This window comes from Tasmannia lanceolata, unplaced genomic scaffold, assembly GCF_043159265.1.
Source record: "Tasmannia lanceolata isolate RefF3 unplaced genomic scaffold, GAP_Taslan_0.1 ptg000003l, whole genome shotgun sequence".
NCBI lineage: Eukaryota > Viridiplantae > Streptophyta > Magnoliopsida > Canellales > Winteraceae > Tasmannia > Tasmannia lanceolata.
In genome coordinates, this window is record NW_027518680.1 from 9100474 (window position 1) to 9119271 (window position 18798).

Sequence of the window (18798 nt, forward strand, 5' to 3'; positions counted from 1 at the left end):
ATCACATGCAGAAATATCCAGTTGACCTAACATACATCTCAATTAAGAAAAAAAGAAATAGCAGAAAAAGAGGAAACCTTGTTCTGGTGGAAACCATGGCAACTAGAAAAGGAGGAAGTATCACTGATTTATTTTACCTGGCTTCGATTTAGAAAGCTAAAACAATAACAAAGTTCATTTCAAAGTGTACTTAGAATAGTGACACCAAAATGTGAAGTTTCAATGCTATAGCTACAAATTGCAAGAATATAACACCATTCTAAACAGCCGACTCTGACTGCACTTAAGGAGAGGCTTACATTGGGGGTTGAAACTACTACCTAGCCAATGTGAAGCTGATTGCCCACTAATTTCGACATAAAAAAAGCAATTATAACTTGTAGAGAACTGCTGTTTATTGGCTAATTGACATTATTGCTCTGGCTTAAGAGGGTGTTGCAAAAAGTATTCATGATACTTTGATATACAGTTGGAAAATAGTACGACTGCTGAGTCCTGAATATGTATGTGCTTGCACGATAATTTTAATGCACACTCCTGCCTTCTTCCTTAGGGAAAAAAGACAGGAAATGAATCCCTAAGTATTTCTGTTGCATACCAGACATTGTAAGCTGTTGGCTCCATGAAGTTGCCCAAGTATGTTTGTTCTGACCCTTTAATCAACAGATCAAATGATTTGGAACTCCAAATAATCCATTGAATTCATCTCCATGTGAACTCATTAATAAAGTCTGCAAGGCATAAATCTACAAATTACTCATCACTAAGCAAATGCTGAAGACACAAGGAAGCAATCCCTAAGTATTTATGTTGCATACCAGACATTGTAAGTTGTTGGCTCCATAAGGTTGCCCAAGTATGTTTGTTCTGCCCTTTGATCAGCAGACCCAAATGATTTGTGACTCTAAATAATCCATCAAATTCATATCCAAGTGAACCCATCAAATGAAGTCTGCAATACATAAATCTACAAATTATTCATCACTAAGCAAATGCTGAAGACACAAGGAAGCAGTAATCACTTAAAATATGGGGTTGAGACAAAAATAGTTACCGTGCTTGCCGATGTTGAAAGATGCACCATGCGATCATCACCAAAAATGAACTCTAGCAGCACATGTGCTTCCAAATGTCACTACTTACTCTGAAATCCACTGCCATTTTTACTTCCCTAAAAATGATAAAGAAGAAAACATCCTCCCGTGGCAGCCTAAAACTCCATACTGCAAGTAGCATGAAAATATTATTGTTGCACATCCTTTACCAAGTAAATAATTTCCTGAGAAACACGTATGTCTGTCTAAATGAGTTCTTCAGAACAAGTAAGAAGTTAGTAGAGAGTCACCTGCAAGTAATTTGTATGCTAAGTTTTGTTTATCCTTCTGTGATCTGAAAATAGGCACCCGGAAACTATGTCTACTATTGAAACTCAGAATGCAGTGTGTGGAATAACACACTTTGTGTGATTAGCTATCATCCATCAAATGACTGTTCGCATAAATTAAACCAAGGATCATTCTTGGAGACTAGACCCCTTTCGCGCATTGCATGAAACAACTGTAGAATGGGCTTTGGGTTCAAAGAAAGAGCAAGAGAAGAAATAAGCTCAGTCGATATTGCTTGAAACTTTGAAAGGGACCCATCTCTGACCCATTTGATGTGATCAACAGCCATCTCAACCTCTCCAGCATCTACTAAACCCTTTAGTAGAACGACGTGTGAACCCGTATTGTCAACTTCAGAAAGGGGTAAACCACGCATAACTTTTGAAGCCGTGCTGAAATTACCTGTATGGAACATATGAACGCCAATAACTAGTAAACTTAAAAGAGGTTCAAAAATCAAATAACAGCAATAACAAAGTTACAAAACAGATAGCTCTATACCCCATGCCTTAAGACATTCTAAGACAGCCACTATTGCAAGTTAAGAAGATTTATCTGTTTGCCCCATAACAACCAAAAGCCATTAAAACAATAATCAAAAGCCAAATATCCCCAACAGACTGACATATATAAGAACATGTACCAATATAGAAATCTATTTAAACGAACTAACAAATATGGATATTATTACTATCAGAATAAATGGTCACTTTTGTACAGATCATACCTTCCTTGCATAGTGAAAGAATTAAAGTACTCAAGGTCGATCCAGCAAGAATAACATCTTGTTCCAAAGACTTCTTAAAGATCTCATACGCGGTGTCTATCTTTGCTTCTCGAGAAAAGCCTTTAATGAGTGATGTGTAGGTAACAGTATCAGGAAGAACTCCTTTCTCCAACATGTGATGAAAGAGACGTTGGGCCTCTTCAACTTCCCCTGATTCTGACAATTTCCGTATAAGGGTATTGTAAGTTTGTAAATTCCCGCGACAACCATTTGCAAACATCTCATCCCATAGCCTTTTCGCAGGGCGCAATAGATCTTCCCTGCATAAAGCTTCCAACAAAGAGTTATAAGACAAAACATCAGGTCCAAACCCTTTCTTTCTCATTTCCCTAAGAACAACATAAGCTTCTTTCACTCTCCCCGCCTTGCACAAGAATGAAACCATCACATTGTAACTCTCTAAATCAGAAAAATATCCCTTCAAAGACAGGACCTGAAAAATGTCCCACATTTGATCTGTTTTGTTATTCTTACAAAGATTTCTACTCAAATTACTTAATGTAAAAAGACTTGGGAATCTATCTTTCTCTATCATGGATTTGCAAAACGAAGCCGCTGAATCAGGATCAACGCCTGAAACTGATCCTATCAATGCATTGAGAACATCATCCTCGATTGGGAAATCCCCACTTATAATTGCTTCACCCAATTCTTTTGCTTCTCGAATCCGTCTTTCTGTGATCAACCCAAAGATAAATTCCCTATAATCGTTCGCCCTCGGTGCAACCCCCAATTTTCTTTTCTGTTTCAACACCTTATCAGCATCTTCAAATCTATGCATTGCCCGAAATGATTCAGCAACAATCCGATATGCGATAAAATCAGGTTTACAGTCTCTAACCCTAAGCTCCTCCAAAATCCACCAAGCCTCTGAAACCCTAGACGCCCGACAAAGCCCGTCGACAATCAAAATAGCTATAATTGACCCATTAATCTCATGAATTGTCTGCTTAATTCTATCTAACAAACCCAAAGTTTTATCCAATTGGGAAGTTCTACAAAACCCACCAACAAAAACACCAAATCCAACACTACTCAAAGCAATAACTCTACAAAGCATAAAATCAAAAACCCTTTGAGATAAATCAACATACCCATCTGAGGCAAGAGCTGCAAGAAGAGAATTACAGATAATTGGGTTGATATCGCAATCCAATTCCATCAATTTGGCAAAGGCGGCAAAGGCGTTGGTGGGTTTTCCGGAGAGAAGGCGAGAAGTGATTATGGAGAGGTAGGCATTGGAATTGAGAGGGATTTTGTGGGTTTTCATTTGTTTGAGGAGTTTTTCAAGGGTTTGGGATTGGTGAGAGAGGGAGAGAGATTTAAGGAGGGAATTGTAGGTTTGAGGAGTGTGGGAGAAAGAGGGTTGTTGAGAAGCCCAGTTGAAAAGGGCAAGGGAGAGAGATGGGTGAGAGAGGAGAAAAGGGTCGATTGTGTTGGAGATGAGAGATGGAGTTAGGGTTTTGGGGGATGTGAAGAGGTGGTGGAGGGTTTGTTCGAGAGAATGAGGAGAGCGAGAGGTAGTTGATGCAGAGATTAGAGCTCTGCTTAGCTTTGCAGCCGTTGAAGAAATTGAAGAGGAATGCATTGTGTATGTGTTTCTTTAAGGGCGTAATATCATTTCCCTTTCTTCTTTTCAAGTTCTTTTGAACAGTACTAAATTGCAGACATGAAGAAAGATCAAAGACGAGATGAAGATTGGGGCTTTCATGGAAATTGTTGAGGCACTCATAAATTCGCCCCCTACAAAACACCCATTCGCCCCCCTTTAACTTTTTTACGGATCTTGAGTCCTGACAACCTTCTCTCTTTCTTTGGTTTTGCCCAAAAATTATCTCCATAAGTAAGAGTTTTCTACGCTGTGCCATCTAAACTTATTTACACTTAGGGCAAACAATGGTTCGAAACTTAGAATAAGGTGAGTTAGTGTATTTTCAGAAAAATATGATGGACACACCTCGTTCGAAGATCCAAACCATTCGATTGTTGAGCACCAACGTAAATAGGCCCTACCCGAAATCGGTTCTTAAAATCCGAAACAAATGACCAAGTTGCAATCCTACCATGCAAGCTTACTTACGTACTAAAAAGTGAAAATATAGCTTTGATAAACTTTACCAATTCTACTTTGAAAGCTTACCTACATACTATAAAGTAAAAATATAGCTTTGATAATCCCAATCAATACTTTGAATCATATGATGCTCAGTGCTTTCCAACATGAAACCATGTAACTTTTGCATTTCAAATGGAAGGTTAAAATTAAGCCCTTTGAAAGGTTGCCTACATACTATAAAGTGAAAATATAGCTTTGATAAACCCAATCAATACTTCAAATCATATGATGCTCCAGTGTTTTCCAATTTGAAACCGTTTAAATTTTGCATTTTAAATTGAAGGTTTAAATGAAGTATTGAATGCAATGTATCAAAGCTACTAAATCTCGAAAAAGAAAAAATGAAGGGGGCACGGTTCGTGAGTTAGAGCTCAGCCTGCGCTAGAGCCTACAATACCCCATCTCCCATCTCCCATCTCCCATCCAACCCATTCATTTTATAGCACCTCACATAATAGGATGTTCCTAAGAAACCATCTCCATACCATAATCCTAACCATCCGATCTATAGGAGCGTAATTTCGAGCCATCCATTTTAAACCTCCACAAATCATAACCCTAACCATAAACCATAACCATAACTATAACCTATAAAACTAACGGGTTGGATGACTAAACCATGGGATATATGGTTTGTGAGCTCTAGCTCAGGCTGAGTTCTAGCTCACAAACCATATATCCAAAAAGGAATCACATGCAAATTACAACACAAGTTCTTGTTTTATTTATTGTCCCAGAAAATTCTATGAACATTTCAAAGAGGGATTTGTTAGGGACCATCGCAGAAGGCATTTCGCGGAACGGCTGTTGCATGATACTACAACCACATAGGCTCAGATTTTGTCTAATTCATTTAATTCATACGAGGTGGCTGCTCTCTCATGCACCAGCCCGCCCGCGAAATGCCTTCTGTAATGTCCCTAGCAAATCCCTCTCAAAGAACATCAACATGAAAAAAAAAAAAAAAAAAAACCAGTGTTTGCCTGGATCCAGCATGGACAAGTTCCCCAAGCACATCAACAGTGCTCTATCATCAGCTGTACAAAATATGAAAACTGAAGAAACAGAAACAGACTTAATGAAAGACAAATCAGAGCTGCTGATCAAGAACTGGGTCTCTGTAAGTTTTGTCTCCAGTTCCCAAATATCCGGCAACACTCCCAGAAACTCCAGCAACCCAATTATTCAACCATGAGGTGCTACGTGTAAGCCAACCGATTTGGGCTGGGTTGTTCTCTTGGAGCACGCTCTTCTGTTCTTCCTCCAATAAAATGTCAAGCCACCTCTTTGCCATATACTCCTTTACAGCTTCAACCCCATTGTTCACAATCTCCATGGGAGGAATGACTAATGGGTTCTGGTCCAAATTAAGCTTAGTCAGATTATCGAGCCGGCCAAATGTATCAGGAAGAGCATGGATCTGATTGTTGCTGAGATCGAGCTCCTTGAGATTGGTTAGATTACCAATTGTCAAAGGAAGCTCCGTCAAGTCGCTGAAATTACTGCTAAGATTTAGGGTTTCAAGATTTGTCAAGTTCCCGAAACCATAGGGCAGACCCCGGAGCTCATTGAAGTGGACGTCCAGATGGCGCAAAGACCTCATCTCGCAAACGGAGGTGGGGAGAGATCGGATCTTATTGAGTTGGACAAAGAGCTTTTCTAGATTCACTAACTCATATCCAATGTTTGTTGGCAAATATGTTAGAGCATTGAAGCTCGCATCTAGCTCCACAAGTGATCTGGATTGAAATAAAATTTGATTCAGAGCACTGGAAAGATTCTTCTAACTTTTGGAAATAAAGTTAAGGGAAAGCTCAATTATGGCATTACCTGCAATGGGAAATGCTGTCTGGTAAGGCCTTAAGCTTGTTTCCTGACACATCTAGGATCTTTAGATTAAGCAGCAGTCCAATGGAGTCTGGTAGTGTGAGTAAAAGGTTGGAAGAAAGATGGAGCTCCTGTAGATTTTCCAGTCCTGCTATTGAATCAGGAATAACCTGTTTTCTTGGACCCAACCACAGAAAATTAGACACTATGAAATTAAATCCCAATAAACATTGATTCAATCAAGTAATTGCCTATGTCATAATATGTATATGCATTAGGCAGTGCGAAATCCCAGTGAGAAAAGTACTTTTAAGTATTTTAATTAAATAGCAAGTATACTTGCAACATGGTTTTCAGTTCCAATCACTTCTAGAACGGTTGACCTGATATTATGCAAAACTGTGTTTTAGAGGAAAAAAGACGTAGCACATCAACTTAAAAAACATACCTTCAGTGCAGGACTAGAAATTTCATTCTCTGAGACTGTCTAATGGTGAAAACTAAGTTTAATAATACCCAATGCAAATCATGTTCATGCTGAAGACTACAAAAAATTTTAGAAAGTGAGACCCTGCAAAATAAGAGAGGGTTGCACTTATTCAGATTTAGATTTCATCTGGTAGAAATGGGTAACAATCTGTGTCTCCAAGTAAAGTGAGAGCAGCCACTCTGCAAAACCAGATCCGAGTAACTTAACAGTTTATTTAGGTCAGACTCATGGAACCACCCAACTCAACTCAACTCAACTAAGCCTTTGTCCCAAACTAGTTGGGTCGGCTAATGAATCCTTTAGAAAATTTTCATGAAGAAAGTGAAAGGATCTACGTGGCTCAAACTGACTAAGTCTAATCCTGACACTAGTTGGGTTCGTCTACATGGATCATTTTCTTCCATTCTATCCTATCCAAGGTCATGTTCTATGTTATGTTCCTAGCCCTCAAGTCTTTCTTCACTGTTTCTACCCAAGTTGTTTTCGGTCTGACCTGCCTATTTTTACTCCATCAACTTGGCACGAGTCACTTCTTCTCACTGGAGCATCCAAAGGCCTACGTTGGATATACCCAAACCATCTTAAGCGGTGCTCTCGCATCTTCTCCTCAATTGGTGCCACCCCTACCTTTTCACGAATGTCTTAATTTTTAATTCTATCTAACCTTGTGTGGCCGCACATCCATCTAAGCATTCGCATCTCCGCTACATTCATCTTATGCACATGCTGCTTCTTGGTGGCCAAACATTCTGAGCCGTACAGCATGGCTGGCCTCACAGCTATCTTATAAAACTTTCCTTTCAACTTGGTAGGTATTTTACGGTCGCACAGAACTCCTGAAGCAAGCTTTCACCTCCACCAACCTGCTCTTATTTTGTGGTTAACATCCTCTTCAATCTCTCCTTATGTAGGATGGAACCACCAAGGAGCAGAATATCAATTCTTTCAGCTCAGGCCACCACTGAACAACTACAAAAGCTTAATAAAAAAACCAGAGACAGAAATCTTTGCCAGGATAATGTAATGAACTGGCATCACGACAATTGAAAGAAAGTGGAGTGAGCCTTCTTACCAACTTAAGCCCACACATCTGCAAGTGTATAACCATCACCGGTCTTAAAACCCATTAACTAACGCTTGAACCTTTCCTCCTTATTTGGAAAGCAGAAGCATTTTTTCTACCAGTATGAAAAGAAATTCCAAGGGAAGAAGAAACACCATAAATTGAACCTCTAGATATGGCAGAAAAATATCACAAAAACAGTTGCTTAGACAAAGAAGCCAAATTGTAGGAACGCAGCACCTAATCCAGTCTGACATATCACAAAACATCATTTTATAAAGCATACCAAAGCAAAAAAGGGCCACGTACCTTTACTTTTTCCTCGGTGACAATCCCATGTGGCTCTCTAACACACCGTATGCTAGGCCGGACTTTCCTGATGCAAGGCCTTAAAGGCCCTTGCACGGCTGGCACCTCTAGTTGCTTCATATATAATCACAAGCTACAAGCCACTCGAGCCCACCCGTGCTACAAGCCACTCGAGCCCACCCGTGCTACAAGCTTGCCCTTATCGTGCACCACTTTAACCCGCTTCTCGTGATCTACCTTCAACACGAGTAACCAAACACAAGGCCTACAAGCCATGTGCAAATCTCTCGCCAAAGTGCGGGGCATGTCCCATGCCACACACGAGTCTGGCAAGTCTCACAACCCAACTCTCTAAGGCCTAGATTCATTCAACAAACCAATCAGCAGGAGACTAGAGCCATATGGGAAAGAGGCTAGGTCTAGCCACGCTCTGCCAAGTCCTCAGACTCGGGAGCTCAAGTTACGTGGCCACATCAAGGCGTGGTTCTCAAGACTGTAGCACAAGTCCACACATCCTACTCGGATAGTTGAGGCTCACCAGGGAATGAGGCATTGACTTGACCACGTCTCAATCCACCAAATCCAGAGGTTTGGTCATCCAAGACGCACAGCATGCACTATGAACCATTCTGCAAGACCTTGGTCTTGCTAGGGCAATCGAAACCACCCTGGCACGAACTCATGGAAATCTCAATTGACATATCCACAAGACTTGCCGTGGTGCTAAGGATGCAACACAGCAAAGCCTCACTACTGGTCTGTATGCCCAGTGTAAGTGGCAGCCGAACACACCTACGTTGTCTTTGGCACGCATCCATGACAAAAGAACTTGGAACATCCCTCTGGATAACTCGCAACATTCGTATGCAAAGCTCCCTTAGGGTACCTATGAGCTGCAAGATGATTCCCCGATGTGCCTCACGTACATGCCAGGTCCTCACGTAGCTCTTCAGCCATCGCCAATATTCCAACCCACAACCTGCTGGGCCCAAGGGGATGAAGCAACCACTCGTGCTCCTCTAGGCCCTTGCCAACTGCCTTCAATGCCCCTCAACTTTCCATCTCAGCCCACACAATGCCCCTATCCTTGGACCTAACATGGCTCTCAATGGCACGACGGCACACTCATGCACCTATCACGGGAAGCCAACCAGTTTCCCCATGACACTAGGCATGACTTTGTGCCTTGTCCACATCAAATTCAAGGGCAAAAATCACACACAAAAAAAAAAAACTGGCTAGTTGGTAAAAAGAAACAACAGTACTAACAGTCTAATCAAATCAACAAGTGTTGTAGCTGCAGCAAGTGTTGCACAACATCATTGCATGTTCGACACTAGCTATGTGCAAGAATTGATATGACAAAAGCAAGAGGAGTCAGTTAATCTCAAAAAGTCTCGAGGTCATTTTATAATAATCATCTTTAAGGTTCTGGATAAACATCACATAGAAAATTTACGCTTTCATGAGAGAGAGAGAGAGAGAGAGAGAGAATATCGTCCGATTCATAATTTACTCAAGATGAAAAAGATTCTATGAGACTGCCTGGTCTGTTTGGATGCGCGATAAGAAGTAGAAAGAAAGTACCATAATGTCATTTCCATGTAAGAATAAAATAGCAGTAAAAATCTAGTTTACTTTCCCTGGGAAAGTAAACTGAATTGTTTACCAAGTGGCCTGCTTAAAGGAAACTCAAAAGGCTATTATGTGGAAAATTCCTACAAACAAGGAAAGAAAATGATGCCATTTTATGTTCCTTTCCTAGACAAACACTGTTTCAGCGGTAACCAAATGGAACCTTACACATGCCCTGCTTAAAGAAAACTTCCCGCGTAAAAGAAGATCCGTTCCTAGATATATTGATAGAGCAGCCAATTGATGTTTGCATGCCCGTCATGTTGTCACATGATATTCAAATATGTTGTCAGCTCATCCCTCTCTAAACTAATTCTCTTTGGAGCCCTTCAATTCTATTTGCCACCTCCTTAGGAAGTTTAAAATTTAAACAGTGACAAGTACATTAGAAGAATACTTAGTGATGCTTTGATAAGGGTGATTATTCCACGGAAAGATAAATAGTTCCTTTCCATGTGGTGCGCTTCCTTTTTCTGAATGATACAGTTGCTGAGCTTCTTCTCCATCGTATGGGCCTATCCAGCACTAGTGCCCACAAAATTTAAATGGGCTTCCTCCTCAAGAAGGAACTTAAGGTATATGATTGGAAAATGGTCTGTCAGTGTTACACCCCCAACAAATCCGTGATATACATCAATTACTACAAATTAACTACCACCATCGACGTTTTTGCCAAGTTCATTCTTGGTGCTGAATCTGCCTCAAACCACCTTAATTTTTAGTCAAGATTCCTTGCTTGTTCAACCATTACAATGTGGGACCAAAACCCACAATGTAGCGAATATACTAACCTAGAAACATTATATATATATATATATATATATATATATATATATATAGAGAGAGAGAGAGAGAGAGAGAGAGAGAGAGAGAAAACAGTTCCTGCACAAGTGTGCGGGTAAGTTACCTGCACACGAGTGCAGAAACAAGGTGAGGGCCCACATTTTTGGGGGGATCAAAACCATTCATTTGGAAGACCCTTCCATGGATAGGGTGTGGCCCAAAAATCAGCCCCATTGGGTTAGGACGATCCAATGGGGCTGATTTTTGGGCCACACCCTATCCATGGAAGGGCCTTCCAAGTGAATGCTTTGGACCCCCCAAAAATGTGGGCCCCCACCTTGTTTCTGCACTCGTGTGCAGGTAAGCTTACCAGCACACTTGTGCAGGAACAACAACCTCATATATATATATATATATATATATATATATATATATATATATATATATATAGAGAGAGAGAGAGAGAGAGAAAATAAAGTATGTGCAGTTGCACATATAAGCTTATCTGTGCATGGCTCACAAACCAAAGGGCAGGGGAGGGGGGGGGGGGCACATTTTTGTGGGGATCCAAAGCCTTCATTTGGAAGGCCCTTCCATGGATAGGGAGTGTACCGAAAATCACCCCTATAGGATCATCCTAACCCTGCCATTTATGGAGGGAAAAAATGGGCAGAAACAGTGTCTGTCCATTTTCCCCTCCACCTTTGATTGGGTTAGGATGATCCTATAGGGCTGATTTTTGGTACACACCCTATCCATGGAAGGTCCTTCCAAATGAATGCTTTGGATCCCCCCAAAAATGTAGCCCCCCCATGGTTTGTGAGCCATGCACAGATAGCTTATCTATGCAGCTGCACATGCTTTATTTTCTCATATATATATATATATATATATATGAGAAAAGAGAAGGTACTCCCTGGAGTAGATAACTTATCTACTCCCTACCTTAAAATAACAGTTGGGGCCACATTGTTTGGGTGATCCAAAGCATTCATTTGATGCGCCCTCGCATAGATAGGGTGTGCCCAAAAAATCAGCTCGATAGGATCATCCTAACCATATGAACTGTGGAGGCAAAAATGGACGTGTATAAGCTTGCACAAATCTGTCCATTTTTTGCCTCCACAGTTCATAGGGTTAGGATGATCCTATCGAGCTGATTTTTTGGGCACACCCTATCTATGTGAGGGCGCATCAAATGAATGCTTTGGATCACCCAAACAAGGTGGCCCCAACTGTTATTTAAGGTAGGGAGTAGATAAGTTATCTACTCCAGGGAGTACCTTCTCTCTCTCTCTCTCTCTCTCTCTCTCTCTCTCTCTATATATATATATATATATATATATATATATATATATATATATATATATATATTGTTAACTTACCAACTTCTCCAAAAGCTTAAGCTGTTGGAGAAAGGCATTATTTATCTTTTATACTTTTAACACTCCCCCGCACGTGTGGCCCACTTGGCATATGGTCCCACTTTGGGCCGACCATCGCATGTGGATTTTTGCTATCCGGGAGGTTTGAACTCGAGACCTTTGGCTCTGATACCATGTTAACTTACCAACTTCTCCAAAAGCTTAAGCTGTTGGAGAAAGGCGTTATTTATCTTTTATACTTTAACATATATATGGGGAAAAGGATTGTACGCTCGAGCGTACCAAGCTTATGGTACGCTCGAGTGCCCAATCACATGTGGGCCCACTTTGTTAGGATGATCCAAAGCATTCATTTGAAAGGCCCTTACATAGATGGGATGTGTACCAAAAATTAGCTCCATAGGATCATCCTAACCCATCCATTTGTGGAGGGCAAAATGGACAGACCACAAATCTGCCCATTTTTGCCCTCCACTTTTGGACGGGTTAGGATGATTCAATGGAGCTGATTTTTGGTACACACCCTATCTATGATAGGGCCTTGCAAATGAATGCTTTGGATCACCACAAAAAATGTGGGACCCATGTGATTGGAGCACTCGAGCGTACCATAAGCTTGGTACGCTCGAGCGTACAATCCTTTTCCTCTATATATATATATATATATATATATATATATATATATATATATATATATATATATATATATATATATATATATATATATATATATATATATATATATATATATATATATATAAAGTTCATAATCTTCCAAGTTTTTATTTTTTCTTCCCTAGTGGGTAATGAGATTCAACCCATGACCTCAATTGTTTAGCACTTGGATCATAACCACTGGATCAATGACCCAACCATCGAGTTTGCAATGATCTTACGATCATGTCATGTGATCTCATTCGTCTGTGTGGGTGTGGTAAGAGTTGGGCTGGTCACCTGTGTGCATTTCCGAAAAGTATGATTTCAAATTTCTACCAAAACTGACATAAAACAACTGAAATATTTTTGTTTCCATCCCCACTGAAACAATACCTAAACTGAAATGCATACCAAAACCAAAACCATAAGTGAATTAGTAGTATATTATATCAATTGGTATTACATAATTATATTTATATGAATTTCATGTGAAATGTGGTGTGTATTATGTAAAATACATGAATTACCTATGAAATGTGGTATGTATTGAATTATCATAAATACGCGACAGCACATTTCACTAGGTGTTCAATGTTATTAAACTATTATCGATGATTGTGTTACTTATGTAATGGTTTTGAAGTGTGTATTTACCTTTATTCCAGCATTTTCTAAAGTTTCATCTTAAAATTCTATCATTTGCATATCTTTCCATAGGTTTTAGTATTTTACAGGATTTTCACTGAAATTTCCAATTGAAACCGAAATGGTTCCATTTCTGTGGCGACCAAAACCGAAATTTAAAACCTTGCCGTATTTCTCAAGGCATTTGAGCAGCACCAAGGAAACCAGAATAAAACTGTCAACTACAGACCATCAAGAAGACGATGATTTCAAGCAAATGCCAAAAGATGTTCTCCCAAGAGTTCGGCAGAAGAAATTAATATAAATAGGACCCAGATTTAGTTTTACTGGTGGCAAATAGTTTGTCTAATTTAAAAAAGTGTGAGCATCATTAACATAAGTATGACCAAAATAATAATTATGTTTGTGTGTTTCCTTTGTCATGGCTAGGACTTGTAATTCTCCTAAAGATACATCAGTCTGAATGGATTAAGTGTGCTCGGAAATGAGTTCTGGATTCTGAGATGAATACATAACGATGGTCATACATTTATTATTGGATCCCAAGATGACATTCTACAGGACCCTATCTTATTGAGATCATGTCAAAGTTTTGTGTATTGCAAGGAACACTTTTTTATGGGACAACAAACTCTTACCAAGGCAAGCCTCTCAAACATGAGATTAAACGTCCATGTTCTGAAATACTTCTACTTGCAAATGATTGAGAATTTTAGAATGAATTCCTAGTTCCTTCAGGTATGCTGGGATAAGGGGGCTGAAATTGTCAAATGGAGTAATGTTTGTTATTCTAAGCACAGATAGGGGTCAGACATCAAATGAATTAAAATTTCCAATCAAGAGATTCTCACAAATCCCAATTGAGCACTTCCCAAGTTTCAAACTTGATATGTTCGTCTCGAAAAGATTGGCCTCTCAACAGGACAAATCAACTTTTAGGTGATCCCCACTCTAGAAGGGATTCTTTTACTGAAATAGCAACAAAAATATGACTATACTAAAATCAAGAAAGGATTATAAAAGTGGTAGAAATGGTCCCAATACAACCATGAGAGAGAGAGAGAGAGAGAGAGAGAAAGATGGCCACAATACAAAATTGACCTTACCAGCTCCCTCTTTAGCAAGATGATCTACCAATAAATTAGCCTCTTTATATAGCATGAGCAACGGAAATATTTTGAATATCTATGCTAGAAGGTATTCTAGAAGAAATTGGAGTTCTTTTTTCATCAAATATAATGTTCACTATAATTGTCATCTTTCACATATACTTTTGCTTGATAATTGCTGCATGCATTTCCATCTTAGATGGTATGATCTTCTTAGCCAAACTATACCACATATGTACTGGTCCTTCACTTTTATAATCAAATTGTTACAAAGAGGTATATAAAAAAATTTATGACTGCATCCTGTGCTTCTTCACATTTTCCTAAAGGTAGTTGAATCCAAGGACATTCCATTTCTAGTTTGCTTCACAATTTCAGGGTTCCTTTGATTTCATCAAAGTCAATTGGCAAGTCCTTCGAGTGCTTCTAGGGTGGTGTGCCAAGTGTTCATGTTTGTTCTCTTATCTTAGAAACCTAGTTTTCCCTTAATTTGGTTCATTTGGAGAGAAATGACGACACATTCAAAACAGTTCTCATTTTACATGCAAATTAGTAATGGTGAGCAATCTAAGAGGTGGCTTTCCTCTCATCTCTCACGAGTCACGACTGTGTGCCTTAGTAAATTCAGGCCACCATGGTCAAATCAAGGTTGCCAGAGTGGGAATCAAAAGCGGGAATCGAAGGCTCCCGGGATGGTCGGAGGCGGGAGTCGTGAAGTCGCCGGAGACTCGCCGGGGAATCGCTGGGAAGTTGGGCATTGCCAGGGAATCTTCGGGGAATCGCCGGAAAATTGTGTTTCACATAACATTAAACCGCGGTTCCCAAAAGCAGGAATCGGGTTTCCGGCGAATCCGAACCGGGATTCCCAGTTTTTTGGGATTCAAGAAGATTACCGTTTCGGATTTGAGAACCTGGGAATCGAGGTTCCCCACTCCCAGGGAAGAATCATGCTTCCTTGGTTCAAATTAGTAACGAACATGTGAGCAATATAAGAGGTGGTTTGCCCCTCATCTCTCAAGATGTGTGCCTCAATAAATTCAAGACATCATCTCCGATGAATATTTGACTCCATCCTCTAGATGAACACATTTGAAATGGCATCACTTGAGCATGTTGGATTGAACAATATGGAAGCTTGATTCAGTGCTAAGTGTCACGAAGGCATCAGAGGGAGCCTGTCTAAGAGAAATGGATTCAAGGACCAATAAGATTGCATCCCTTATTGCAGTGCTCTAGACATCTGATTAATAAGTATCATGATAGCTATCATTGGCACTTTTGCATAGTGCTCTGCAGTTACCGTAAGTTTCAAGATGATAAATCAGACAGGATTTTTTTTTTTTTTACAAATAAAAAAGGATATTTCACAACAGATTCCATTTAGCTAGCTTTGGAATCAAATGCTTTAGCCTTATTCACCTTTAAAAAAAACTGTTTTACATTTAAATTGGACTACCCTTCCTTTTGTTATCCCTGTATCAACAATAATGACAAAATAGTGGTTTCTAGTCATCCATTCGTTCTGTTACTCAATATATTATTTTCTTTTGGTAACTAAACTAGCATTAATACATCAATATAGAAGAAAGGGAGTATAAATGAATATAAAGAGGAAAGAGAAAAACATTGGCAAATAAGGCTCAAGGTATAGAAAGCACATTTTCTATTCATAATAAGAACCAATCAAGTAACTTATAAAAAAAATAATAGGCTATACAGTCATCAAAAACTCAAGGTAAGCAAAACACTGACTTGTCCACTTAGATTATGTCTAACCAATTAGTACGTAAGGACTACATCATTGCAGAATATCCAGAATACCACGGTACATAAAATACATAGAAAATATGGTAGACATATCTACATACGCAGGTAACTATCATATTCCAAAGTACAAGTACCCAAACACGTATATACATACACAGGTAACTATCATATTCCAAAGTACAAGTACCCAAACACGTAGTATATATCTAAACAATCCTAGGCCCCAAAACCATTTTAAAACAATGCAGAATAGCCTTAACAAATGTGTCAAGCAATCCCAAGTCAATTACATAAACTTGTGCATATTGACACGTCCTAGTAAGAGAGAAAGAGGAGAAGAGCAACTTGTAGAACAACAATCAAGTACCACATATGCAACAGTCACTGCATTGTTTCTGAGATTCATTGAAGAGATTGGTGACTTGATCGGAGGTGGCAATTTATTTTTCTCATATTCATAGTAGTGCTAATGATCTAGCCGATAGATTCGCCAAGACAGGTGAAGCTAGTTGACTCTATGCATTTTGGGTCTCCAATGCCCAACGATGTTCTATTGTATTTGTAGGTTTCTTCTACTTCTAATAAATTCTTGTTATCTTCATCAAAAACCAAAAGAAAAAAAAGGATTGTTTCTGAGACATACACCGACAAAATCAAGCGAAACCCTCAACTGTATCAAAAAAAATTGCAAGTTCTTGTTACCTATATGGAATTATTCCATTTCAGTACAAATTCATTCTTTAATTTCTCTATACGCATGCTAATTTTAATGAGTTGTTGTTTATATTCACGTTCTAGTCAACATACATACATGTCCCTCCTACCTTCAAAACCAAAACAATTGATCCAAACCAATAACACGCATAACTACAATATCTCGAAAACAGGCAATTAAAGAGAGTAGTAACCTCTCAAATTGAATGCACCATATAAAATGAGATTAAGAAAAGACCTCTAACTGATTATTCGAAAGATTGAGCAAAACCAAGCCTCTAAGCGACCCAAACGCCTCAGGTAAAAACCTCAACAAACGCCCCGAAAGATCCACCATTTCCAAACTCTTCACAGACGATTCTCGCAAAATCCCAACCACTTCTTCATTCAATTCATCCTTCTCAACAAAATCCTCACAACTCCCCTTCCCAACCACACACCCATAAATCCTAACTAACCTATTTTCGGCGTCTCTCAAAAGCCTCTCATACTCCTCATGCATCTCATCCATTGCAATAATAGCCTTAAAAACACTCTTCTCTTTTTCAGCCTCCTCTCTCTTCTCTCTCTCCTTCTCCCCTTGCCATGTCCTCCACTCCAACCGATCTGTACCTTCCGGCCTCGGCGCGAGCACGATCTCTTCCAACTGTTTTGACAGCCTGGAATCTATGTCTGAGATTTTGACACGTGCCTTATCGACGGTCTCGTGATCTGGTCTTTCGCCTAGGGTTTGGAGGATTGATCGTGTTTGGGAAATTTCGTGTACGGCAGAGGTCATTGAAGAGAGGATTTCAGGATTTTTTAAGTGAGGCATTTGGATTACTAATTCGCACTCTTCTTGTTCTTCTTGATTTGGATTTGTTGGTGGTTGTTCGATGTCGATTTCTGAATCGTGGAATAGTTTTGGGGGTTTGATTCGTGAGAGTACGTATGAGAGGATTGGGAAATTTCTAGGGTTTGGTTCCATTTTCTTTTCTTTTTTCTTTTTTTTTCTTTTTTTTTTGGGGGGGGGAGTAACAGAGGATAGAGATGAGAGAGCTTTCCAGAGAAACTTAGAAATAGGCTTTCTGTTTTATAGTTTTGGAGTTGGGTTATGATAAAATTCGCACACCCTGTAGGATAATTCGCACCACTTGAAAAGGATGAAGAGAGGAGAGAGCCTGCCAGAGAAAATGAGAAAATAGGGTCTCTGTTTTTTAGTTTTGGAGTTGGGTCATGATAAAATTCGCCCCACTTTAAAAGGAGGGTGTGTGGCAGACTTTAATGCTTTTTCACGTTATGGGGGTGTGATTTATCCTATACTGGGTGCGAATTTACCACTGCTCTATGGAGTTTTCATTACGTAGGGAGGGAGAGAGACGCGGGCGAAGTGACCGATGTTAACGGACATGATGACACACTCCACTAACGACAAAGGCGACGGCAAAGTTCGGATATACGATAGAGGGGGTATCGAGATCAACAGGGGCTTTTTATTTGTTGGGTCCCACAAGGATACTTATATGAGAAATCTCGATCGTTGATCTTATACAGCATTTGGATGGACTAGTGGACATGTGGGGCCAAGTGTCTTTTCAGCGAGTTTTTAAATGGCGGAAGAAAGAATCATATTCCATTCCAATTCCTATTCTCTCCGTAATCAAATCCATTCTAATGTTTGGATAAGCATTAGAAACAAGAACGATTGGAACCCTACGACGTTTTTTTCCAAAGAAAAGCAGTAACGATTGTTTAGAGGTTACCATAAGATGCATTTCATCCCAGATCGGAGGGTTGGGATCATCCAATAGAAATGATTTTTTTGGGCACAGCCTATTTACGTTGTGGCCTATCATATGGACCGTTTGGATCATCCTATATAGTGTGGTCCACTATAGGATGATAATGCCACTACTCACTTTGTTTCGTATTTTACACCTCTTATAGTGCTCAAGATTCTATCAATATTTAATCAGAAAAATATAAAACAAAGTAATAGTGCCATGATCAAAATATGGAAATCTGAAGGGGGCTTGGGGATTCGAAGACTCCATGATATTAACTCTGCATGCCAGATGAAAAACCTGTGGAATGTTATTAATGGCAGAAACTCCTTATGGTCGGATTGGTTTAATCACAAATACTTG

At 39.5% G+C, this 18798-nt stretch overlaps 2 protein-coding genes across 4 annotated transcripts; both read right to left on the reverse strand.

Moving 5' to 3' along the window:
* Nucleotides 1–81: 81 nt before the first annotated feature.
* LOC143850219 (Tetratricopeptide repeat (TPR)-like superfamily protein) lies at nucleotides 82–3971 on the reverse strand. 3 transcript variants are annotated; one of them, XM_077359495.1, is made up of 6 exons: nucleotides 3267–3971; nucleotides 2113–3167; nucleotides 1346–1787; nucleotides 1055–1223; nucleotides 819–952; nucleotides 85–731 (listed from the first exon to the last, which is right to left on the reverse strand). In XM_077359495.1, exons 1-3 carry the CDS (start codon nucleotides 3758–3760, stop codon nucleotides 1474–1476), a joined length of 1863 nt encoding a protein of 620 aa, XP_077215610.1. In that variant the 5' UTR covers nucleotides 3761–3971; the 3' UTR covers nucleotides 85–731; nucleotides 819–952; nucleotides 1055–1223; nucleotides 1346–1473. The 3 variants fall into 3 exon arrangements, with proteins under 3 accessions (XP_077215604.1, XP_077215610.1, XP_077215598.1); XM_077359489.1 differs by having other exon boundaries at nucleotides 82–731; nucleotides 819–967; nucleotides 2113–3971; XM_077359483.1 differs by having other exon boundaries at nucleotides 2113–3971.
* Nucleotides 3972–4989: 1018 nt separating this feature from the next.
* LOC143850239 (plant intracellular Ras-group-related LRR protein 9-like) lies at nucleotides 4990–17890 on the reverse strand. The gene is made up of 3 exons (XM_077359509.1): nucleotides 16911–17890; nucleotides 6119–6285; nucleotides 4990–6027 (listed from the first exon to the last, which is right to left on the reverse strand). Exons 1-3 carry the CDS (start codon nucleotides 17637–17639, stop codon nucleotides 5379–5381), a joined length of 1545 nt encoding a protein of 514 aa, XP_077215624.1. The 5' UTR covers nucleotides 17640–17890; the 3' UTR covers nucleotides 4990–5378.
* Nucleotides 17891–18798: the final 908 nt, after the last annotated feature.